The 25592-nt window shown below is 43.7% G+C and overlaps 1 protein-coding gene across 7 annotated transcripts in view; it reads right to left on the bottom strand.

The window, feature by feature from the left end:
• The window catches only part of LOC126985122 (sodium-dependent neutral amino acid transporter B(0)AT3-like), a 174208-nt gene that overhangs the window by 10567 nt on the left and 138049 nt on the right, over positions 1-25592 (bottom strand). For all 7 annotated transcript variants that reach the window (XM_050839606.1, XM_050839610.1, XM_050839604.1 and 4 more), the window contains 5 exons: positions 18838-19016; positions 14153-14354; positions 8312-8471; positions 5713-5833; positions 1353-1495 (listed from right to left, as the gene is read on the bottom strand). In XM_050839606.1, the coding sequence (XP_050695563.1) occupies positions 1353-1495; positions 5713-5833; positions 8312-8471; positions 14153-14354; positions 18838-19016 (805 nt within the window). The remainder of the gene's footprint in view (positions 1-1352; positions 1496-5712; positions 5834-8311; positions 8472-14152; positions 14355-18837; positions 19017-25592) is intronic.

Raw genomic sequence — 25592 nt, 5'->3', positions numbered from 1 at the left:
TGCATATTACCAGTTATTTCGTGAGCTTGCAATTTACTAAGGAGGCGGTTGTGAGGGACTTTGTCAAATGCTTTCTGAAAGTCCAAATATACGATGTCTACTGATTGACTTTCATCGCATACATTAAAGATGTAGTTGAAGAAATCGAGAAGGTTAGTCAAACAGGAACGTTTGTTTCGAAAACCATGTTGCGAATCCTTAATTAGTCTGTCATCTTAAAAAAAGAAACTTTACCATTTTTCCACGAATGATCGTCTCCAAAATTTTGCACACGATTCACGTTAGACTGATCGGTCGATAATTACCTGGTTGGGACTTGTCGCCTTTTTTAAAAATAGGAGTTGCGTTAGCGAGTTTCCATTCTAGAGGTACATTTCCTGTATTTGGTGACTTTGAGAATATGCTCAAGAGGGGAGGGGGAGGGGCTCAAGGAGGAGGAGGAGGAGAAGGAGGAGGAGGAGGAGGTGGAGGAGGATGTGGAGGTGGAGGAGGAGGAGGTGGTAAGTTTATTCTCTTTTCAGTCCTCTTATAACGCTGCCACGAGGTCTGTTTTTTTTAAAGGAGGAGGAGGAGGAGGAAACATGGAAAAACATGGAAATGCAGGCAACAGAAAGCCTATTGGCTCATTACGAAGTTGCCCGCTTCGGTGATTTAATCTGCTCGACAGCCACTTGAGGCAGATGAAAGCACCTCGACATTGAGGAAGATACACTAAGCCAAGAATAAAAGAAAAAAAAGTAGAGGTCGGGGTAGCAGCATGAGCCTCGACCCCTGTCAGTGACGAATGCAGAGGAAAACCTTCGGAACCCCTACATGTCGAAGGAAGGAGGGTACCTATCCCCTATTCTTGTTTTGGGGGGTGGCCGGGTGGTGCGGAAGCCCGGGATCAACCTTCGGAGGGCTCTGCGTGTGGGCTCCTGGACTTGAAGGTTCTTGGTACCAGAGAACAGAGCTGCTCCACTGGACTTGATATAGCAATGCTGAAGGGGTAGCTAAGGAGGTGCAGGGTTGTCCGGAGTGCTCAGTGTTTTGGAACTGATCATAGGCTTGCTGTTGCAGCACTCAAGCTTCATATCAAGTCGAGAAAAATATCAAGATGTAACAATGCTGTGTTTCATATTGTGAGATGGAACACTGATTGATTGATTGAGCCGTTTGTCACTCAAGCCTATCACTTCACCCACACTCTCTCTCTCTCTCTCTCTCTCTCTCTCTCTCTCTCTCTCTCTCTCTCTCTCTCTCTCTCTCTCTCTCTCTCTCTCTCTCTCTCTCTCTCTCTCTCTCTCTCTCTCTCTCTCTCTCTCTCATACGTGGTTCAGTTAGCCAATCTTTCCCTTGGCCTGCTGTGTTACCTGGTGAAGGCGATGAGCGGGATCCAGAGGGCGGAGATGAGCACCAGCACCGCCACCACCGCCCACGCCCAGTCCGGCCACTGCTCGAACACGATCTTGCCCTCGCTGGCGTCCCAGGCCATGTAGCCCGAGCCGCTCCTCACCTGTGGGGCGAGGGGAGGGGGGGGTGAACTGAGGCTCGCTGATGTTGTTGTTGTTGTTGTGGTGGTGGTGGTGGTGGTGGTTGTAGTTGAGTTGGTAATGGGGATGGAGATCTTTCTGTTTCTGGGGTGGTGATTATGGTGGTGGTGGTGGTAGTAGTTGTGGTATAATGGGGGGGTGGTTTGTGCTGGGGTGGTGATTGTAGTGGTGGTGGTGGTGAGGGGGGATAATGGTGGGGGTGGTGCTTTGTGCTGGGGTGGTGATTGTGGTGATGGTGGTGGTGAGGGGGGATAATGGTGGGGGTGGTGCTTTGTGCTAGGGTGGTGATTGTGGTGGTGGTGGGGGTGAGGGGGGGATAATGGAGGGGGTGCTGCTTAGTGCTGGGGTGGTGATTGTGGTGGTGGTGGTGGTGAGGGGGGATAATGGAGGGGGTGCTGCTTAGTGCTGAGGTGGTGATTGTGGTGGTGGTGGTGGTGGGTGATAATGGAGGGGGTGCTGCTTAGTGCTGGGGTGGTGATTGTGGTGGTGGTGGTGAGGGGGGATAATGGAGGGGGTGCTGCTTAGTGCTGGGGTGGTGATTGTGGTGGTGGTGGTGGTTTAATAGAGGGGGTGCTGCTTTGTGCTGGGGTGGTGATTGTGGTGGTGGTGGTGGTTTAATGGAGGGGGTGCTGCTTTGTGCTGGGGTGGTGAGGGTGTCTGTGAGGGTTGTACTGGGGGTGAGTTTGTTATTTTTGTTGCTATTAGGTTATTGTCATTGTTATTATTATTATTATTATTATTATTATTATTATTATTATTATTGTTGTTATTATTATTGTTGTTGTTGTTTTTGTTGTTGTTGTTGTTGTTGTTGTTTATGTTGTTACTACTCTTGTATTACCACTGTTCTTGCTGCCATTGTCATTTTTATTGCCGTCGTTACTGTAATACTTGTTTTTAATTCCTTTTGCTTTTGTGGCTGTAATGTTTTTTGTAATGCCAGGAGGTTAAGTTAAGTATGGAATGTACGTACACAGAATTACAAAAATAGGTATAAGCATTGTAAGCATCAAGAGCAGCGAGTAGCAGGCTTTTTTTTTATTGTTGTTTCTTTTTTTTTGTGCCCTTGTGCTGTCTCCTTTGCTGTAAAAAAAAAGGTAATTAAGTGTCCCCCATACCCCCTACTCCTCCTCCTCTCCGCTTGGCAAAAAAAAAAGGAACGAAATGCGGAAATCTAACGGTCGGAGGGAGACACACTTAATTACTTACAATACTTATATCTATTTTGTGATTCTATGTACATTCCATACTTAACCTCCTGCCATTAAATTTTGTCATATCGTCACCTTCGTAAGCAAACCGCCTAAGTCAATATTTTCTACTTTACAGGAAATAGGAAAAGAACTGTTATTATCTCATTTGGCTTAATATTTAGGCAGAAATGAAAAGGCCAATTCTAGAACACTCAAGCCCTGAATGACGAAGGCAACTGTACAAAAATGGGCGTCACTTGTTAAAAAATTGATGTAGACAAAAACCTGGAAATCGCTGAAAAATCACTTAGGCGATTATTTTATGAGGGTGACGATATATATATAGAGTGTAAGTGAAACCTTACTGGAAAACTCCGTAGACTTTTGACAAATAGGAAAAAAATGTAATATTCCTCAAGATAAAACAACAATCAATCAAAATGAAGCAAGGGCGGGAGGGTGATGTTAGCTCTATGGAGGCGATGGGTGAACAGGCCAAAGAGGAAGGTTATAGGCGAACGAGAAGTGAAGGGGGAATGGGCAATAAAGGTCCAAGGGGTGAAGGATGGGGCCTGGAAATTAAAGGGAATGAAGGAAGGGAAGGCTGGGAGAGAGGGAAGAAGGAAATGGGACGTGGGCGAGGGGCTGCTTTGGCGTGCTGTTCATACCTGTTGAGGGGAAGTGAGTATGAGGGAGAGTGTGTAGATAGCTGGGTAATTGTAGGAGATGAGGGATGCTATTTGAGTGGGATTATGGAAGCTGGGGGAAAGAGAAGGAAATGGGACGTGGGTGAAGGGTGGCTTTGGCGTGCTTTTAATATCTGTTGAGGGGAAGTGAGTATGAAGGAGAGTGGGTAGACAGCCGGGCAATTGTAGGAGATGAGGGATGCTATTTGAGTGGGACGGTGGAGGCTGGGAGAGAGGGAAGAAGGAGATGGGACGCGGGTGAAGGGTGACTTTGGCGTGCTTTTAATACTTGTTGAGGGGAAGTGAGTATGAAGGAGAGTGGGTAGACAGCTGGGCAATTGTAGGAGATGAGGGATGCTATTTGAGTGTGACGATGGAAGCTGGGAGAAAGAGAAGGAAATGGGACGTGGGTGAAGGGTGGCTTTGGCGTGCTTTTAATATCTGTTGAGGGGAAGTGAGTATGAAGGAGAGTGGGTAGACAGCTGGGCAATTGTGGGAGATGAGGGATGCTATTTGAGTGGGACGGTGGAGGCTGGGAGAGAGGGAAGGTGATGGGACGTGGGTGAAGGGTGGCTTTGGCGTGCTTTTAATATCTGTTGAGGGGAAGTGAGTATGAAGGAGAGTGGGTAGACAGCTGGGCAATTGTGGGAGATGAGGGATGCTATTTGAGTGGGATTATGGAAGCTGGGGGAAAGAGAAGGAAATGGGACGTGGGTGAGGGGTTGCTTTGGTGTGCTTTTCATACCTGTTGAGGGGAAGTGAGTATGAAGGAGAGTGGGTAGACAGCCGGGCAATTGTAGGAGATGATGGATGCTATTTGAGTGGGACGGTGGAGGCTGGGAGAGAGGGAAGAAGGAGATGGGACGCGGGTGAAGGGTGGCTTTGGCGTGCTTTTAATATCTGTTGAGGGGAAGTGAGTATGAGGGAGAGTGGGTAGACAGCTGAGCAATTGTAGGAGATGAGGGATGCTATTTGAGTGTGACGATGGAAGCTGGGAGAAAGAGAAGGAAATGGGACGTGGGTGAGGGGTTGCTTTGGCGTGCTGTTCATATATGTTGAGGGGAAGTGAGTATGAAGGAGAGTGGGTAGATAGCTGAGCAATTGTAGGAGATGAGGGATGCTATTTGAGTGTGACGATGGAAGCTGGGAGAAAGAGAAGGAAATGGGACGTGGGTGAAGGGTGGGTTTGGCGTGCTTTTAATATCTGTTGAGGGGAAGTGAGTATGAAGGAGAGTGGGTAGACAGCCGGGCAATTGTAGGAGATGAGGGATGCTGTTTGAATGGGACGGTGGAGGCTGGGAGAGAGGGAAGAAGGAAATGGGACGTGGGTGAAGGGTGGCTTTGGTGTGTTTGTCATACCTGCTGAGGGAAAGTGAGTATAGGAGAGTGGGTAGATAGCTGGGCAATTGTAGGAGATGAGGGAGTGATGGTGGAAGCAGTTAAGCATAAGGAGGGAAAGAAGCAAGATGAGTATTCGCTGCTAGAGTTCACTTGCTAGATGATAAAGACCGAGTGAACAGGAAAGAGAGTGGGAGAATTGGTTGGAGGTGTTTCGCTCTCTTTATACATTCGGTCTCAACAATATTCCATTTACATTAGTCTCGAAAATGAGCCACTCCCCCCCCCTAATACTTTCCAAACAAGTGTATACCATTTGGCCATTGCGCAAGGGAACTACGCAACTCTGCAATTTAGCCTGCCTGTGACTGGTGGATGCCGGGGGAAAGAATGTTACAGTGGGGGATACTTGGTGAACGGATGTCATATATGATGGATGATGGGAGAAAGGGTGTCATATTTGTGGATGATGGGAGAAAGGATGTCACAGTGGTGGATAATGGGAAGGCATGGGACTGTATTATTTTCGAAGGCAGTGTAAGGATCATACAAGAGGCGCTGTGTGAGTGATTGGGGTGACGGGAAAAGGCAGGGGAGAGGGAGAGGGTATGGAAACAAGGTCGTATGGTGGTTATTAGCTTGCATTACCTGCTTGACGATGGAGGCTATGAGGATGGTAATTTTCGAAGGTAGTGGAAGGATCATACAAGAAACGCTGTGTGAGTGATTGGGGTGACGGGAAAAGGCAGGGGAGAGGGAGAGGGTATGGAAACAAGGTCGTATGGTGGGTATTATCTTGCATTACCTGCTTGACGATGGAGCCTATAAGGATGGTTATTTTCGAAGGTAGTGGAAGGATCATACAAGAAGCGCTGTGTGGGTAAATGGGGTGATGGGGAAAGGCAGGGGAGAGGGAGAGGGGGATGGAAACAAGGTCGTATGGTGGTTATTATCTTGCATTACCTGCTTGACGATGGAGGCTACAAGGATGGTAAGCATGACGGCAGGAGACACATATTTCCAGCAGATGAGGAAGAAACAATTAGGTCTGCTGCCAATCATGAGCTCGATGTCGTCACTGAACCTGAGGGAGGGAGACACGAGAAGAAGTAAAGGTTGATTGGAAAGAGAGAGGCGGCCGTTGTAATTAATAGACGGCTGGGTGAGGGGACGCTAGGACCGGTGCATGAGAAGAGGAAGCATGGTTACGACGAATGGGATCAAAATAGAGGTAATTTGAAAGGGGGAGAAGGAGAGGGAGCTGCAAGAAGGAGATACTTGTTGGAAGGAAGAAAGGAATAAAGGAATGGAGGAAGAGAGGACTCGAATTGAATTTAGAAAAGTATATGAGGAGGAGGCATTAAAGGAGGAATGAAGGAGGATTACAAGAAGGAGATACATGTTAGAAGGAAGAAAGGAATAAAGGAATGGAGGAAGAGAGGACTCGAATTGAATTTAGAAAAGTATATGAGGAGGAGGCATTAAAGAAGGAATGAAGGAGGATTACAAGAAAAGACGCGACATTAGAGTTTATGAAAAATCAGTATGGGAGTAGAATTGAAGGAAGGGAGGGAAAGAAATACAAAGATAGAAAGGTGGAAGACAGAATAAAGGAAGGGAGTTGGATAAAAAAGTGAAGGATGGAAGAAATTAATAAAAGAAACGAAAGACTTGAGGGAAACACAATACTTCTATAAATAAGACCTTCCTGCCTAGTTTCGCAAGTGATTACATTTTCATTTTTTGACAGAACTCATTTTATAGTCACTTGATTCTTGACACTGCTATAGAAGTGCCGCAGCTTACCCCCTCTAGTTAACCCGATAGCAGCGACGGGCCAAATTTGTGGCTTTACCGTGTAGCAGCGACGGGCCAAATTTGTGGCTTTACCGTGTAGCTGCGACAGGACAAATTTGTGGCTTTACCGTGTAGCAGCGACGGGCCAAATTTGTGGCTTTACCGTGTAGCAGCGACGGGCCAATTTTGTGGCTTTACCGTGTAGCTGCGACAGGACAAATTTGTGGCTTTACCATGTAGCTGCGACGGGACAAATTTGTGGCTTTAACGTGTAGCAGCGACGGGACAAATTTGTGGCTTTAACGTGTAGCAGCGACGGGACAAATTTGTGGCTTTAACGTGTAGCAGCGACGGGACAAATTTGTGGCTTTACCGTGTAGCAGCGACGGGACAAATTTGTGGCTTTACCGTGTAGCAGCGACGGGCCAAATTTGTGGCTTTACCGTGTAGCAGCGACGGGACAAATTTGTGGCTTTAACGTGTAGCAGCGACGGGACAAATTTGTGGCTTTACCGTGTAGCTGCGACGGGCCAAATTTGTGGCTTTACCGTGTAGCTGCGACGGGCCAAATTTGTGGCTTTACCGTGTAACGACAGGCCAAATTGTGGCTTTACCGTAGCAGCGACAGGCCAAATTTGTGGCTTTACCGTGTAGCTACGACAGGCCAAATTTGTGGCTTTACCGTGTAGCAACGACGGGCCAAATTGTGGCTTTACCGTGTAGCAGCGACAGGCCAAATTGTGGCTTTACCGTGTAGCTGCGACAGGACAAATTTGTGGCTTTACCGTGTAGCAGCGACGGGCCAAATTTGTGGCTTTACCGTGTATCAGCGACGGGCCAAATTTGTGGCTTTACCGTGTATCAGCGACGGGCCAAATTTGTGGCTTTACCGTGTAGCTGCGACGGGCCAAATTTGTGGCTTTACCGTGTATCAGCGACGGGCCAAATTTGTGGCTTTACCGTGTAGCAGCGACGGGCCAAATTTGTGGCTTTACCGTGTAGCAGCGACGGGCCAAATTTGTGCCATGATATAACCCCCCAAAAAAAGATGATACATAATCTGATCACAAATGCTTTGATATGTATTATGAAATGGTTTGTGTGAGGGGTGATTTTTTCTCGCTTAGAGGGACCATTAAGAAAACAATCCCCGAAGTTCACAGGTTTACCGGATGACCTTTGTACACTCCTTTGAGACGGAACCCTCAGAACCCCTCGACATCTATAAAGGTCCTCTCAGAATAGGTTGGAGGTGTTTCGTTCTTTTTATACACTCGATCTCAACAATATTCCATTTACATTAGTCTCGAAAATGAGCCCCCCCACCCCCCACCCCCCATACGCAGCTTATCCCCTCTAGTTAAACCAATCCCCGAAGTTCACAGGTTTACTGGATGACTTTTGTACACTCCTTTGAGATGGAACCCTCAGAACCCCTTGACATCTATAAAGGTCCTCTCAGAGTCACACCAAACCGTATCTTGCCTCACCTTACCGCTCACCGATGCCAGATTATCGTACTCAGAACATCGTATTTACTAGTTTCTGACCCATGACTATTGCAAAAAACAAAAACAAAAAACCCCCACCAACAACTAACTATTTCAATGATAACTATAAATGAATCTAGTTATCTTGATGGAGGAGACATTTTTTGGGGGTCGGAAATCAGCAAATATAAGCCTGAGTACGACAATCTGGCAACGTTGTCACCGCCCTCCTCTCACTCCCGTACATTCCCAGCCTCTCCCCCTCCCCCTCTCACCTGCGAAGGCCGTAGACGAAGGAGACGGAGACACACTCGAAGAAAGCCACAATCAGGAGCGGGAAGTTGCCGGAGAAGTCGTCGAAGAGGATGAACACGTAGTTTCCTGCCCCGTGAGCGAAGGCCATACTGATCAGGCAACATATCCCGCACACAAGGGCTGAGGAGGGAAGGAGGGAGTGAGTGGATGGGGAATGGAGTGACAGTAAGTGCATGGGGTAGTATGTAACCAAGAAAAAGTTGGAAAGTTTCGTTTAGTCGGCGCAACATCTGTTTTTAATTTTTTTTTAATTTTTACAACAAAGGAGACAGCTCAAGGGCACAATAAAAAGTAAACAATAATAAAAAAAAGCCCGCTACTCGCTGCTCACAAAAAGAATCCAAAGAGGTGGCCGAAAGAAAGGTCATATGCCGGAGAGAGACAGGAGGGGGAAGGAATTATAGGAGAAGGGAACAGACCCCAGGAGACGGGACACAACCCCCGATTAATACCTGGTACCCATTCACTGCTGGGTGGACAGGGGCGTAGGGTATCGGAAAAGCCGCCCAAATTTTTCCACTCCGCCTTGAATCGAACCCGGACTCTCTCGATTGTGAGCCGAGTGTGCTAACCACTGCACCACAAAGCCTCCATGTAAGCAAGAAGGGTAAGGAGATAAGGGAAGAGGGAATGTTGCCGGAGTGATAGTGAGTGGGTGAGGGTGTGAGTGAGTGGGCGGGAAGAGAAGTGAGTGGGCTGTCTGTCTTCTTCTCTTCTAATTCTTTCTTTCGCCTTTCCTTGCCTGCGTACCTATACCTACCTTCTCCTCCTCCTCCTCCTCCTCCTCCTCTTCCTCCGGGGTGTGTGTGCCTCAGGACGCTATTCTCAAACACCTCAGCCTCCCACACCAACTACTTCCACAGGCCGAAAAGTAGATCAGTCAGGTTCTAATGAGTGTTTCTTTGGGTCCAGGGAACAGAGAAAGGGTCAAACTACCACCAGGGTCATAAAACTACTCCCCTGGAAATGCCGAAAACTACTACGAAAGCCTTGTTGAAAGTGTGGGCTTGGGCGATGACATGTTTTAAGAATACGACCCTTATGTTGGTATTATAAGACACTCGCGCCTCACATCAGCTATTTCTAAAGGTCAAAGAGGGGGTCAGTCGGGTTCTAATGAGTGTTTCTTGAGGTTAACGGTACAGCAGAAGGGTCAAACTACCGCCAGGGTCATGAAACTACTCCTGGAAATGCTCACAACTCCTACGAAAGCCTTGTCAAATATGTGTTCTTGGGCCGCGAAATGTCTTTTAATACGACGGTTTCTAAAGGTCAAAGAGGGGGTCAATCGGGTTCTAATAAGTGTTTCTTTAGGTTCACGATACAGAAGAAGGGTCAAACTACCACCAGGGTCATGAAACTACTCCTGGAAATGCTCGCAACTCCTACGAAAGCCTTGTCAAATAGCTGTTCTTGGGCAGCGAAATGTCTGATAATACGACGGTTACAGTATCAACGTTGTCGGGGTTGGGGGGGACGTGGCGGGCATACAAGTGGATCTTATTCTCACACTGCGCATCCCTCAGTTTGCTTGTCCCGTTACCCTTGCTCCTTGCCCACACTTTATCTTATTCCTCCTTGTCCACGACCTCTCCGACTAGTATTTCTGGGTGACTACAAAACCCTCAGCCTTCTTCTCCCGCCTACCTCTCCCTTCATCCCCTCCTCTCTCCCTCTTAACCACTCATTCACTCTTTAACACCTCCTTCCTCCTTGTCCACGACCTCTTCGACTAGTATTTCTGAGTGACTAGAATAACCTCAGCCTTCTTCTCCTGTCTACTTCTCCCTTTATCCCGTCCTCTTTCCCTCTTCTTTTTTATAACATTTTTTTTCTTCGGGTTCTGCTTCTCTTCTCTCTTCCCCTTCCTCTCTTCCTTTCCCAAACTATTGCTTCTTATATATCTTTCTGTACCCCCTCCATTTCTTTCCCTTATTTCTTTTCCTTAGTCTACTTCAGTTTTTTTTTATATTTTCTCTTTCTTCTCTTCCTCCTCCTTCTCTTCTTCCTCTTCTTCTACCTCTTCCTCTCTCTCCTTCTGCTTTGGGTCTAGTTTTTTTTAGCCTCCTCCTCCTCCTCCTCCAACTTTTCACACGTCAGTCACTTATAATTTCTCATATTTCACCCCAATTTCCCTACACGTCACACCCGTCACCTCGCCTTCCACACCTTACAGATTCACGCCTCTGAGCATTGCGGGTTCTCCACTTTTGTGCGCCGTCTGTCCACTCCCTTACCGCATCTTCCCTTTCTTTACCTCATACCTCCCTTTCCTTCCTACCTCCTTTCGTCTTCCGTCTTCTTTTCCTCCATCGTTTCCCTTGTCTTCTCTCTGCCTGTCGTTATCTGTCTCTCCCTCTTTCGTCTTTTTTCTTCTTCTCTCGTGTTATCTCTCTTTCTTGCGTCTTCACCTTTCTATCTTCTCTCTCTCTCTCTCTCTCTCTCTCTCTCTCTCTCTCTCTCTCTCTCTCTCTCTCTCTCTCTCTCTCTCTCTCTCTCTCTCTCTCTCTCTCTCTCTCTCTCTCTCTCTCTCTCTCTCTCTCTCTCTCTCTCTCTCTCTCTCTCTCTCTCTCTCTCTCTCTCTCTCTCTCTCTCTCTCTCTCTCTCTCTCTCTCTCACTCTCTCTCTCTCTCCTCTCTCTCTCTGTCTCTCTCTCTCTCTCTCTCTCTCTCTCTCTCTCTCTCTCTCTCTCTCTCTCTCGTCTTCACCTCTATCTGATCTCTCTCACCACCCTTTATATCTCTCCACACATAGGCCTACTCCCAAGTTCTCTTTTCTCTCTCTTATCCGTCCTCTCTTTCCCTTCATACCGTCTCGTCACCTTTTTATCCCTTTTTTTTCCCTCAGTGTCCTCCCTTTCCACTACATCTTATTCCGCTTCTCCTTTCTTTCTCCTAATCCTCGTTCTCCTCCTCCTCCTCCTCCTCCTCCTAGCCCGTATTGTTTTCCTAATTACCCTATTTTTAACTCTCTCTATCTCTCTTCTTTTATTTCCATTTCTCTTCCACTCCTTATTCGTTTCTCTTCCACTCCTGTTTCATTTCTCTTCCACTCCTCTTTAATTTCTCTTCCACTCCTCTTTAATTTCTCCTCCACTCCTCTTTCATTTCTCTTCCAGTCCTTTTAATTTCTTTACTCCTTTTTAATTTCTCTTCCACTCCTTTTTAATTTCTCTTCCACTCCTTTTTCATTTCTCTTCCACTCCTTTTTCATTTCTCTTCCACTCCTCTTTCATTTCTCTTCCACTCCTTTTTCATTTCTCTTCCACTCCTTTTTCATTTCTCTTCCACTCCTTTTTCATTTCTCTTCCACTCCTTTTTCATTTCTCTTCCACTCCTTTTTCATTTCTCTTCCACTCCTTTTTCATTTCTCTTCCACTCCTTTTTAATTTCTCTTCCACTCCCTTTTAATTTCTCTTCCACTCATTTTTTATTTCTTTACTCCTTTTTAATTTCTCTTCCACTCCTTTTTAATTTCTCTTCCACTCCTTTTTAATTTCTCTTCCACTCATTTTTTATTTCTTTACTCCTTTTTAATTTCTCTTCCACTCCTTTTTAATTTCTCTTCCACTCCTTTTTAATTTCTTTTCCACTCCTTTTTAATTTCTCTTCCACTCCTTTTTAATTTCTCATCCACTCCTCTTTTAATTTCTCTTCCACTCCTTTTTAATTTCTCTTCCACTCCTCTTTTAATTTCTCTTCCACTCCTTTTTAATTTCTCATCCACTCCTCTTTTAATTTCTCTTCCACTCCTTTTTAATTTCTCATCCACTCCTCTTTTAATTTCTCCTCCACTCCTTTTTTAATTTCTCTTCCACTCCTTTTTCATTTTTCTTCCACTCCTTTTTTCTCTTCCACTCCTTTTTAAAATTTCTCTTCCACTCCTTTTTCATTTCTCTTCCACTCCTTTTTTATTTCTCTTCCACTCCTTTTTTATTTCTCTTCCACTCCTTTTTCATTTCTCTTCCACTCCTTTTTTATTTCTCTTCCACTCCTTAAAATTTCTCTTCCACTCCTTTTTAAATTTTCTCTTCCACTCCTTTTTCATTTCTCTTCCACTCCTTTTTTCTCTTCCACTCCTTTTCAAAATTTCTCTTATACTCCTTTTTCATTTCTCTTCCACTCCTTTTTTATTTCTCTTCCACTCCTTAAAATTTCTCTTCCACTCCTTTTTCATTTCTCTTCCACTCCTTTTTTATTTCTCTTCCACTCCTTCTTAAAATTTCTCTTCCACTCCTTTTTTAATTTTCTCTTCCACTCCTTTTTTATTTCTCTTCCACTCCTTTTTTTTATTTCTCTTCCACTCCTTTTTTATTTCTCTTCCACTCCTTTTTTTTTATTTCTCTTCCACTCCTTTTTAAAATTTCTCTTCCACTCCTTTTTAAAATTTCTCTTCCACTCCTTTTTAAAATTTCTCTTCCACTCCTTTTTAAAATTTCTCTTCCAGTCCTTCTTCATTTCTCTTCCACTCCTTTTTCATTTCTCTTCCACTCCTTTTTTTATTTCTCTTCCACTCCTTTTTAAAATTTCTCTTCCACTCCTTTTTAAAATTTCTCTTCCACTCCTTTTTCATTTCTCTTCCACTCCTTTTTCATTTCTCTTCCACTCCTTTTTAAAATTTCTCTTCCACTCCTTTTTCATTTCTCTTCCACTCCTTTTTCATTTCTCTTCCACTCCTTTTTTTATTTCTCTTCCATTCCTTTTTAAAATTTCTCTTCCACTCCTTTTTAAAATTTCTCTTCCACTCCTTTTTAATTTCTCTTCCACTCCTTTTTCATTTCTCTTCCACTCCTTTTTCATTTCTCTTCCACTCCTTTTTTTATTTCTCTTCCACTCCTTTTTCATTTCTCTTCCACTCCTTTTTCATTTCTCTTCCACTACTTTTTTCTTCTCCTTTTCATTCTCTTCCTCCTTTTAATTTCTCTTCCTCCTTTTCATTTCTCTTCCTCCTTTTCATTTCTTTACTCCTTTTTAATTTCTCTTCCACTCCTTTTTAATTTCTCTTCCACTCCTTTTTAATTACTCTTCCGCTCCTTTTTAACTACTCTTCCACTCCTTTTTAGTTACTCTTTCACTCCTTTTTCATTTCTCTTCCACTCCTTTTTCATTTCTCTTCCACTCCTTTTTCATTTCTCTTCCACTCCTTTTTCATTTCTCTTCCACTACTTTTTCATTTCTTTACTCCTTTTTAATTTCTCTTCCACTCCTTTTTAATTTCTCTTCCACTCCTTTTTAATTACTCTTCCGCTCCTTTTTACTTTCTCTTCACTCCCTCTTTCCTCCTTTTCATTTCTCTTCCACTCCTTTTTCATTACTCTTCCACTCCTTTTTCATTTCTCTTCCACTCCTTTTTCATTTCTCTTCCACTCCTTTTCATTTCTCTTCCACTCCTCTTTCATTTCTCTTCCACTCCTTATTAGTTTCTTATCCACTCTTTTTCATTTCTCTTCTACTCCTTTTTCATTTCTCTTCCACTCATTTTTCATTTCTCCTCCTCTCCCATTTCATATCTCTTCTACTTTTTTAATTTCTCTTCCATTCTTTCTCTTACTTCTCTCTCTCTCTCTCTCTCTCTCTCTCTCTCTCTCTCTCTCTCTCTCTCTCTCTCTCTCTCTCTCTCTCTCTCTCTCTCTCTCTCTCTCTCTCTCTCTCTCTCTCTCTCTCTCTCTCTCTCTCTCTCTCTCTCTCTCTCTCTTCGCTACACCTTTTTCATTTCTCTTCCACTCTTCATTCATTTCTCATCCACTCCTTCTCTTTCCTCCCTCTCAGCGCACCCTCTCTCCCTCCCCCTCCTCGCCTCACCTGTCAGAATCTCCTTGCGGATGTTGGGGAACACCTTGAGGTCCACGATGGAGGTGATGACGCCCTCCAGTGTGCCGAACTCCGAGTCAATGCCGAGGGTGAAGAGCATGAGGAAGAAGAGCACGGACCAAAGGGGCGCCCACGGGAACTGGTTGATGGCCTCCGTGAACACGATGAAGGCGAGGCCCGTCCCTGAGGCTGACTGTGGGTGTGGGGTTGGGTGGAGTTAGAGAAGGGTACAATGGAGGAGGGAGGAGTGGGTGGGAGTGTGGAAAGGAAGGGGTCATAAGTAGGGGAAAAAACGATGCAGGGATGGAGCGTGAGAAGAAAATAGGCGAGGGATGGGTGTAGGGATAGGTGTGGTAGATAGAGAAGGGGATGAAAGAGTGGAGGGAGGAGTGGGAGGGAGGCAAATGTAGGGGGTCATACGGTTGGGGGAGAGAGGATGCAGGGGTGAAGTGGAGAAGAGAATAGGCGAGGGATGTGTTGGGAAAGGGAGGAAAGGGATAGAAGGGGTGAAAGAGTGGAGGGAGGAGCGGGAGGGGGGATAATGTAGGGGGTCATACAGTTTGGGGAGAGAGGATGCAAGGGTGAAGTGGGGAGGAGAACAGGCGAGGGATGAATGTAGGGATAGGGGTGGCAGTTAGAGAAGGGGTGAAAGAGTGGAGGTAGGAGTGGGAGGGGGGCAAATGTAAGGGGTCATATGGTTTGGGGAGAGAGGATGCAAGGGTGAAGTGTGGGAAGAGAATAGGCGAGGGAAGAAAGGGATAGAAGGGGGTAACAAGAGGTGAAGGAAGGGTAGTGAGGAAGGGGAGCAGGCAGGGTGTTGTCAAGGGTAGAGAGACAGGAGAACCGAGGAATAGTACGAGTGAGGATGAGGCAGAGTGAGAGGGCCGACCGGGGGAGAGAAGGAAGGAAGGAAGAGGGAATTTAATGGAAGGAAAAGGTTTGCATTAAATGAGGGGGTAAAGGATATTGGGTTAGTTGGGAGGAGCAGGGGGGAGGGGGAGTGGCAGGAGTGTACCAGGGAGGGGAGGCAGAGGGGGTAAGTGGACCAGGAAGGGAAGGGAGGGAAGGGAAGAGGTTGCATTAAGTGAACGAGTAAGGAATGTCGGGGTATTAGTTTGGAGAGAGAAGAGAAGAGGAGAGGAGAGGAGAGGAGAAGAGAAAAGAGGAGAGGAGAGCGAAGAGGAGCCGAGAGGAGTAGAGAGGAGAGGAGAGAAAAGCCGAGGGAAAAGCGAAGAGAAAAGTGAAGAGGAGACGAGAGGAGAGAAAAACGGAGAGAAGAGAGGAGAGGAGAGGAGAGAGGAGAGAGGCAGACATGTGGATTAGAGAAAACCAGGGATTAATAATGATGGGAAATGCGAAGAAAAAATATACGTGAGAGAGAGAGAGAGAGAGAGAGAGATTAATTATTATAGAGATACCATCATGCAGTACCAACCCCATCCAATCTCTAACACGTCCGCTTTAATACTAATATAGATTATTCGACTGCTTATCTTCTACAAACATTGCACAGAAAGAGCAGCGATATGGATTAAAACACAAACGGCAAATATTATAAACCAAACATAGTCTCCATCCCCCGCTAAAAGAAAAGGCTGACCCACCCCACTCCATCGTGTTTTTAGCCGTCTGCCAAATCGATACACAGAGGACGAGACTGATGAATAAGCAAAGGGAGGCAGATGAATGAGGACTGGCTAAAGGAATCAATGGCCGTCCCTTTTACACTTTTAACGTTTCCTGAAGGTCATGTCTCCCCACACAAGGCAAGATGGAGGAGTCAGGAACACCACGGAGATGGATAAAGGCAAGATGGATGAAAAAGGGGATAGATGAATGGGAATATGCTAAAGGAATCAATAGAAATGGAACCAAAACAAAATCAATTCCCTCCCAAAATCCTCAAGATGTTGGAGTCAGGAACACCACGGAGATAGATAAAGGCAAGATGGATGAATAAGGAGATAGATGAATGGGGATATGCTAAAGGAATAAATAGAAATGGAACCAAAACAAAATCAATTCCCTCCCAAAATCCTACCCCGTCTCTTTGCCAAATCGATACGTACAGGACAAGATAAGCGTCAGAATTCTTAAACGTCGTGATAGTATTTTTAAGTAATGTGTCTAGTTTGGGATTGTCTTTCCATTTTAGGGACGGAGCTAGTTGGAATTTTGGGGTTTTCAGGGTTAGTCGACATTACAAACTCAGGGCCAGTTTCACAGTTCCCCATGATGGGTTAGTAAGCTCCCAAACCAATACCAGAGCCTTCGAAATTTCCTTGTATAGTGTCTGGTGTTTATATTTAAGTTCACAAATTTGATGAAGCTATACAGGAAAAGTCTTGTGTATTTAGTGTGGCATCGAAGACCTCCCCATTTTGGATTGTACGGGAATCTATAGTTTGCTTCGGGCTGTTACGAAGACACTGTGTTGGACTGTGAAATCGGCTCTCAGTCTTTGAAAGTGATATAAGAAATCAACACAACCAACTGACCACACCTCTGAAAAACGGGTAAAAAAGACAAATCAGCCACATTGTTGATGAAGACTAATGCCCCGTTTGAAAAATCAGGCATGACATAAAAGTAAAGCGTGGGAGGCGAGTGAGTGGTGGCGGACAAAAGAAATCAATAGCCTTCTCAGTCCTCCCGGCCTTTAGTGTCTCCTGAGGGTCAGACATCTAAACACAAGGCTGTAGATAATGAATAAGTAACCCAGAGAAACGATAAGTGGGGACAGACAACAGGACTCAACTGAGATGGAAACGAGACAGTCGAATCTCTCCCCAAAGCCTACCCAACCTCTTCGTTCGTCAAATAGATACTCACAAGACAAGACTGATGGATAAGTAAAGGAAATAGGATGAGTGAGTGGGGGTAGAGTAAAGGGAACAATAGCCTTCTCACGGATTTTAGTCTCTCCTGAAGCTTACATTACTGAAGACAAGCTAGGTGAATAGATACATAACACAGAGACTGAAGAGTGGGAATAGACAACAGGAATCAACTTAAATGGAAACAAAACAAAACCAAATCGCACAAATTCCTACCCAGCCTCTTCGTTCCTTCAGACGTGCGAGAGATCGATACTCACAAGACAAAACTGATGCAAAGTTAAGCAAGGCAGATGGATAATTAAAGGAAAGAAGATGAGTGAGTGTGGGGAAAGGAAACAAAGGCCTTCTCACGGATTTTAGTCTCTCCTAAAGATTACATTACTGAACACCAAGCTAATGAATAGATACGTAACACACAGACTGATGAGTGGGAATAGACAACAGGAATCGACTGAAATGGAAACTAGACAAAATCGAATCGCACAAAGTCCTACCCAGCCTCTTCGTTCCTTCAGACGTGCGAGAGATCGATACTCACAAGACAAAAATGATTCAAAGTAAGAGAAAAATGTTGTGTAAGTAAAGCAAGGCAGATGAATGAGTGGGGGTTAACTAAAGGATTCAATCACCTTCTCACGGTTTTTTTAGGTCCATATTCTCAGACGCAAAGGGGATGATTTTTTTTTATAGCCTTTTTCACGTCCACGGTGCAAGCTATAACTAGGCTCATACAACTACCTATGGAAATACCTACGACGTCCACGATAGCCTTAGCAAATGTGTGTGTGTGTGTGTGTGTGTGTGTGTGTGTGTGTGTGTGTAAGCCCCAAACGGTTTGAAAATACGGGTCTTAAGTCGGTGTTGCCAGGTTGTACTCAGAGCATCGTTTTTACCTGTTTCTGACCCATAACTATTGCCAAGAAACACCGATTATTATCCATTTTAACGATAACTATATATGAAGGCAGTTATTGGGGTCGAGGAGGAAGTTTTTGGGCCGGAAATTGGCAAACATAGGAGGCTGAGTACGACAATCTGGCAACGTTGGTCTTAGTCTCTCCTAAAGGTCACATTTCAAAACACATGGCAAGGTGAAAGAATAAGTAACACAATGAGGTAGTTGAGGGGGAATGGAATAAGGGAAGCAGTGTCAAACAAATGAAGTCCAAAGGTTGATTATTTAAACATCTTATGAGTCTTTATTAACAGAAATGTGGCTGATATGTCTTTTTTTAACCCGTTTTGCATCGTTTTATTTGATTTTGTTGACTTGGTAACACACTTTTTACGACTGAATTTATATTATTTCGTCCTAACTCTGTGAAAATCCAACAAATGAAGTCCAAAGGTTGATTATTTAAACATCTTATGAGTCTTTATTTACAGAAATGTGGCTGATATGTCTTTTTTGACCCGTTTTGCATCGTTTTATTTGATTTTGTTGACTTGGTAACACACTTTTTACGACTGAGTTTATATAATTTCGTCTTAACTCTGTGAAAATCCAACACTTCTAACCACCTTCGTAAAAAAAATGGAATTAAAAAGCCAGACTAGCCAGATAACTTAATAAATACTAATAGCCTACCACGTTTAAATTAATCAGTCAAGGCGAATCAAACAAAAGGAAAATAAAACCAGAAACCTTTACAAATTATCCCTCCCCACTCCATTGTCAAATCGATACAGCACTCACGCGTCAAATCGATACAGCTAGGGCAAAATGAATGGATTAGTAAGAAAAGAGAAGAAAGGACAATAATGAGAATGCACTATCAAGCGAGGTGCGGAAGACAAGTTAGGATGGACTAAAGGAATCATGGCGGGGTTTCTTACGTTCTTTAATGTCTCCTGGAGGTCGCATTTCTCGAGCTCCGGGATGGTCACATTGGTGCCGTCGGTCAGCAGGACGGTTTTGGGGTCCAGCCACGTCACCTCCGTCGTGTTGAACCGCTCCATCAGGATGTTTGCGTTGTTCGTCACGCATTCCTCGTACTCCATGTGTGCCTTGAACCCTGCAGAGACACGCAATGCTCAGAACACGCTATTATACCCCTTTGCAACACTTTATTATACCCCTTTGCAACACATTATTATACCCCTTTGCAACACATTATTATACCCCTTTGCAACACATTATTATACCCCTTTGCAACACATTATTATACCCCTTTGCAACACATTATTATACCCCTTTGCAACACATTATTATACCCCTTTGCAACACATTATTATACCCCTTTGCAACACATTATTATACCCCTTTGCAACACATTATTATACCCCTTTGCAACACATTATTATACCCCTTTGCAACACATCATTATACCCCTTTACAACACATTATTATTCCCCTTTGCAACACTTTATTATACCCCTTTGCAAGACATTATTATACCCCTTTGCAACACATTATTATACCCCTTTGCAACACATTATTATACCCCTTTGCAACACTTTATTATACCCCTTTGCAACACATTATTATACCCCTTTGCAACACATTATTATACCCCTTTGCAACACATTATTATACCCCTTTGCAACACATTATTATACCCCTTTGCCCCATCCTCTTGCCTATCCATGTAGCTTTTCATTATGGCCCCTTTTCCCCTTTACTATATATGCATGACTCACCTATTTCACGCGTCACACTTGATAATATTCGCAGCTTCACGGTCTTCGCTATTAGCCCCTTCATCATCCCTTCCTTCCTGTAGCTTTCTCATTTCACACCTTCAAAGCCATTTATATCAACCCTTCCTCTCTGTTTTGTGGTTCTGTCATATCAGTATTATACAGTTGATAATGTGACTCCTTTCTCTCAGTCTTTCATCTTAATTACCCTCCTACAGTCTTCATTATCATCCCTTTTCTTTCTGTGGTTTCCTCATTTCACACCTTCACAGTCATTTCAATCAATCCTTTCTCCCCGTCTTGTGGCTCTGTTGTATCACTCTTAAATAGCCAGTGTTAACCCCTTTCTCCTAGTCTTTCACCTTACTCAGATCACTCTCTCACAGAATTCCATATTAGCCTCGGATCGCTTCCTTACGTCGCATCTTAACAAGTAGTAATACTATGCCCCGTTGTTCCTATGATGTTGTTTTTGTGTCGTCAGCTTTGCAGTAGTTTTTTTCTGATCGTTGTGCTGCTGACTCTGGTTTCTATAGAAGAGTCTCTATGGTTCATATTTATCCTTCAAACTGTTCCGGTTCAGTGACTGGTGTTGTCATCGTCATGGATTTATAACTAACGTGTTCATGGTGCTGTTTATATTGTAACTGTTTACGTTTATTGTGTCTTTTAACCCTGTCAGCCCCAGCACTGCCCCCATGGCTCCATCAGTCACTTTTACCGTTTTTCATCACTGTCGTAGCTTTCAATTGCTCGTTCATTGCACCTAACTTTGCCCTGTACTGTACAATTTCCCGTCGGCCTCTTACTACTTCAGCACAAGCTTTACAGTGCCTGCTCAAATTCTACATCGCTCACATCACCCTGTTTTATCTCCAACCCCCTCACACAGCCTTTTCACAAACCAGACAGCCCTCCTCCCCTCCCTCGGCGGCACAACTTGATGATTCTTACAGCTTATCCAACACTCACACCATCAGCACAGATCCTACATAACCAGCTACTAAGGGGCTATTACACTGGGCAAATTTTCCGTGGATCTTCAGTCAAACCACGATTTCCGCTGGCGTGGTTCTTATATTTTCGTGGTTTTCTGACGTGTCCACGATCTTCCAAAGCTACGGTAGATTTCACTGAAGGACGACGGTATTACTCACCATCAACAGCAGAAGCAACAACAAGAAACAAATGAGAACCACGCTAGCAGAAATCGTGGTTTGACTGAAGATCCACGGAAAACTTGCCCAGTATAATAGCCCCTTAAAACGCTCACAACAACCTGTTCCACCTTCGGCACCTCATATGCATCTCTCTCACTTATCAGACACATTATCCCCCATCCCCGGCAGCAAGGCCTTCCAAGACTCTCAAGGGTCCTACAACACCTCCGCGGGCAACACAGCAAGGCCTTCCAAGACTCTTAAAGCTCCCAGAACACCTCCACACCCTCCATCGAGAACCCCCTCCCACCTAGTGTCACCCCAGCCCTCAGATATCACCCTCAATACCCCCTCCTCCACCCTCCCATCCACAACGGCGCATGAGCCAAACAAAGAACGTCATTTCGCTTACGTCACACGCCTTGAGTCCGCCTGCGTCAGCCAGTTGAACGAACACTCCTTCTTCCACCCTCCCCTCTTCCCTCCTATCTTCTGCTACCCCCCCTGCCCTTCCTCCCTTTCTTCACTTTCCCCTTCCTGCCTCCCTCTAGCCGTCCCTTCTACTCTCCCTTCCATACTTCTTTCTTCTTTTCATTATTTTTTTTATTTCATTCTTTCATTCATTTTTGTCTTTCGTCCTTTTTTCATCCCTTATTCATCTTCCCTTCTCTATTTTTGTTTATTTTCTCTTTCCTTTCTTTTTTCCGTCTATTTCGGTCTCCCTTCCATAATTCCTCCCTTCCTCTTTTCCTCCGTTCTTCCTTTTCCTTTCCCTTCTTCCCTCCTTCCCTTCCTCCTTCCTTCCTTCCTTCCCTCCCTCCCACCTTCCCTGCATCACCGCCTCGCCCCCTCCTTGCCTCCCTCTCTCCACTCTCCTCTTTTGCATCCTGTCCCTCCCTCCCTCCCTCCCTGCCTCCGCCTTTACTAATCTCGTCCCTCGCTGACGACCGCTCTCGCGTACTTTATACTTTATTTCCTTCATAACTCGGCTGCTTTTGTCCCTTCCTTTCTCCTTTATTTTCTTCATCGTTTCTCCTGTTTTCCTTCCTTCCTTCCATACTTCCTTTCTCCTTTATTTTCTTCATCGTTTCTTCTTTTTTTTCCTTCCTTCCTTCCATACTTCCTTTCTCCTTTATTTTCTTCATCGTTTCTACTGTTTTCCTTCCTTCCTTCCATACTTCCTTTCTCCTTTTTTTCCTTCCTTTCTCCTTTATTTTCTTCATCGTTTCTACTGTTTTCCTTCCTTCCTTCCATACTTCCTTTCTCCTTTTTTTCCTTCCTTTCTCCTTTATTTTCTTCATCGTTTCTCCTGTTTTCCTTCCTTCCTTCCATACTTCCTTTCTCCTTTTTTTCCTTCCTTTCTCCTCTATTTTCTTCATCGTTTCTCCTGTTTTCCTTCCTTCCTTCCATACTTCCTTTCTCCTTTTTTTCCTTCCTTTCTCCTTTATTTTCTTCATCGTTTCTCCTGTTTTCCTTCCTTCCTTCCATACTTCCTTTCTCCTGTTTTCCTTCCTTCCTTCCATACTTCCTTTCTCCTGTTTTCCTTCCTTCCTTCCATACTTCCTTTCTCCTGTTTTCCTTCCTTCCTTCCATACTTCCTTTCTCCTTTTTTTCCTTCCTTCCTTCCATACTTCCTTTCTTCTTTTCATTTATTTGTTTTATTTCATTCTCTCATTCATTTTTGTCTTTCGTCCTTTCTTCATCGCTTATTCATTCTTCCCTTCTTTCTGTTTTTGTATATTTTCTTTTTCCTTTCTTTTTCCATCGATTTCGGTTTTCCTTCCTTAATTCCTCCCTTCCTCTTTTCCTTCGTTCTTCCTTTTCTTTTCCTTCTTTCCTTCCTTCCCTTCCTCTCTTCTTCCATCCTTCAACTTCCATTCATTTACCTATCTATCAATCATCCATTTTTTCAGGATTCAATTTATTTTTCATTAGTTATTTTCTTTTTCTTCATGATTAATTTTCTTCCTTTTCGACCCATTCTCTTCATGGTTCAGTTTATTTCTTGACGTATATTTCCTTTCTTTTTCTCCATGATTTAGTTTTTTTTTATCATGTTTAGTTCCTTTCCTCTTCTCTTCGCTCCGTCCCGCTGCCCCTCCCGCACCCCCTCGTGAGTCGCCTCCCGGGGCCACCTTCCTCCCTGACGTTCTGCCAGCGTTGCCAAATTATCGTATTAACCACATGTCGTATCTATCATTTTTATGCCTTAAATTCTCGTATCTACACAAGTAACGTGAGAAAATCAAAGTTAGTGCTAAAACTGTTGAATATTGATGTTTTTCGTTCTTTGTTGTTATAGTTATCGGTCAGCAACTACGAAAATGAAATGGGATGAGTACGATAATCTGGCAACGCTGCGTTCCGCCTCTCTCCCTGTCGTTACTTCTTCCTCGCCGTCATTCTGCTACTCTCATAACGTTCCTCTACATTTTTTATCATTTTTTCGTACTATCTCACTTTTTTTCGTTCTAAACTACCAATTTTTTCCATATTACAGTTTTTCGAAGTAAAAGTTTTCCTCCTTTCATTTTTACTTAACGATTCTTTTCCAGTTTTTTCTGTCGTATTCCTGTCGCCTATTTTTTTTTTTTACCTTTTTATTCTTTTCTCCTTGTATCGGTTTTGTCAATTTGTTTTCCTCTAAAACAAATAAAAACATGAGTCTTCTCATTTTTGAAAATTTTCATATATTTTTTTCCTATGGTCTTCCCATTGTTTTCTTCGCTTCTATTCTTTCTTCCTTATCACTTATGCTGAAATACAGTTCTCACCGTCATCACTAAAACCTTTGTTATTGTAAAGGAGCTAGGCCTTCTTTCTTTCTTTCTTTTCTTAACGTTTCGGCCTATGGCGCTGGTAGGCTTTCTTGGAGGGGCCTGTTGATGGTCGGCCCAGCCCGTCAGGCCGCTGCCACACAGTCACGATCCTGCCTCCCGACATTAAAAATATCGCGCTGCCAGATGTACGTTACGACCATCGAAATAGACCACGTCGAAACGACGTTGTTGAGACTTCGTTGAGATGGACATCCAACGGTCGTGGTTAATGGGAAGGGGCCCAGTGTTTTGAAATTCCCAAAACTGTCGGCGCGTGGCCCGACGTCGGGAGGCGCCGGTGTGGTGTCGTCAGACATCCCGTATCGTGAGACATCCCATCCTGAATACATACATGAATTTCGACACGGTACCGTATCTTTTGTCAACTGCTTGTCGGGATCTGTCCCACCCGAGTTTATTTATATTATTATAATAGCAAATGGTGACGTATATATATATATATATATATATATATATATATATATATATATATATATATATATATATATATATATATATATATATTATATATATATATATATATATATATATATATATATATATATATATATATATATATATATATATATATATATATATATATATATATATATATATATATATATATATATATATATATATATATATATATATATATATATATATATATATATATATATATATATATATATATATATATATATATATATATATATATTTTACATTACGGCCCTTGCATGGCTTCTTCCTGTGGATCCTGATGGTCGGTCCAAGGCTTCTTTCAGTGGGTCCTGATGGTCGCCCAGCCTGTTCTGGCGCAGGCGAGTGTTTATAGTGGCCGCCATCTTGCATTGGCTCATGCTGCCTCCCAGAGCTCATCTTTGATCCAGAATCTAGAGTCCGGTTGATAGGTGGTCTTCTGGACAGTATGTTGGTAGTTTTAAGCCACTCGAGTGCAGCGGCTGAAAATCCCAGGTGGCACCATATATATATATATATATATATATATATATATATATATATATATATATATATATATATATATATATATATATATATATATATATATATATATATATATATATATATATATATATATATATATATATATATATATATATATATATATATATATATATATATATATATATATATATATATATATATATATATATATATATATATATATATATATATATATATATATATATATATACACATATATGTGTGTGTGTGTGTGTGTAACTAGGATATCAACCATCACTCTTCTTCTTCTTCTTCTTGTGACCTGTTCCGCCTTGTATCGCTTTTTAGGTACTCCTTGGTACTGTTTTACATCTAGATGCTTCACTTAGTTACTCTGTGATAGTAAAGATTGGGTTCCGCGGTGCAAAGTTCAGGTTGGGATGTCTCACGACAAAGAATAGCAGACAACACCACACCGGGAGTCAAGATCGTAAATGTGTGGCAGGGGCCTTATGGAGCAGGCAAGTGTTTATAGTGGCGCCATCTTGCTTGGCTCATGCTGCCTCCCGGAGCTCATCTTTTAGCCTCTCTTTAGAGAGAGAATCTGGAGTCCGAGTTGACAGGTGGTCTTCAGCACAGCATGTGGGTAGTCGGCCACTCGGCGGTGACTGAAAAATCTCAGCAGTGGCGGCGGGCAGACTCGAACCAGCGTCCTCCTGGGCGGGGCGCCGGCACGCTAACCACTCAGCCACCGCCTCCCCCAACACACATACACACAGTCTTCTACCTCTTATTAAACTCTTAGCATTTTTTTTATTATTATTTGTTTACGTTCAGCCTGTTGCACCGGTAGGCTATCTTGATGGGGCCTGCTGGTCGGCCCCAGCCTGTTTGTGGTACAGGCAAATGTTTATAGTGGCGCCATCTTGTCTGGTTCATGCTGCCCCCCGGAACTCTCTCTTGTTCCACTGTAGGGTTTCATTAGAGTCAGTGTTGATAGGTGGTC

The sequence above is a fragment of the Eriocheir sinensis genome, chromosome 58 (assembly GCF_024679095.1).
Source record: "Eriocheir sinensis breed Jianghai 21 chromosome 58, ASM2467909v1, whole genome shotgun sequence".
In the NCBI taxonomy this organism is placed as follows: Eukaryota; Metazoa; Arthropoda; class Malacostraca; order Decapoda; family Varunidae; genus Eriocheir; species Eriocheir sinensis.
Note: the sequence above shows the minus strand (reverse complement) of the source record. Positions and strands in the feature narration are given on the sequence as shown.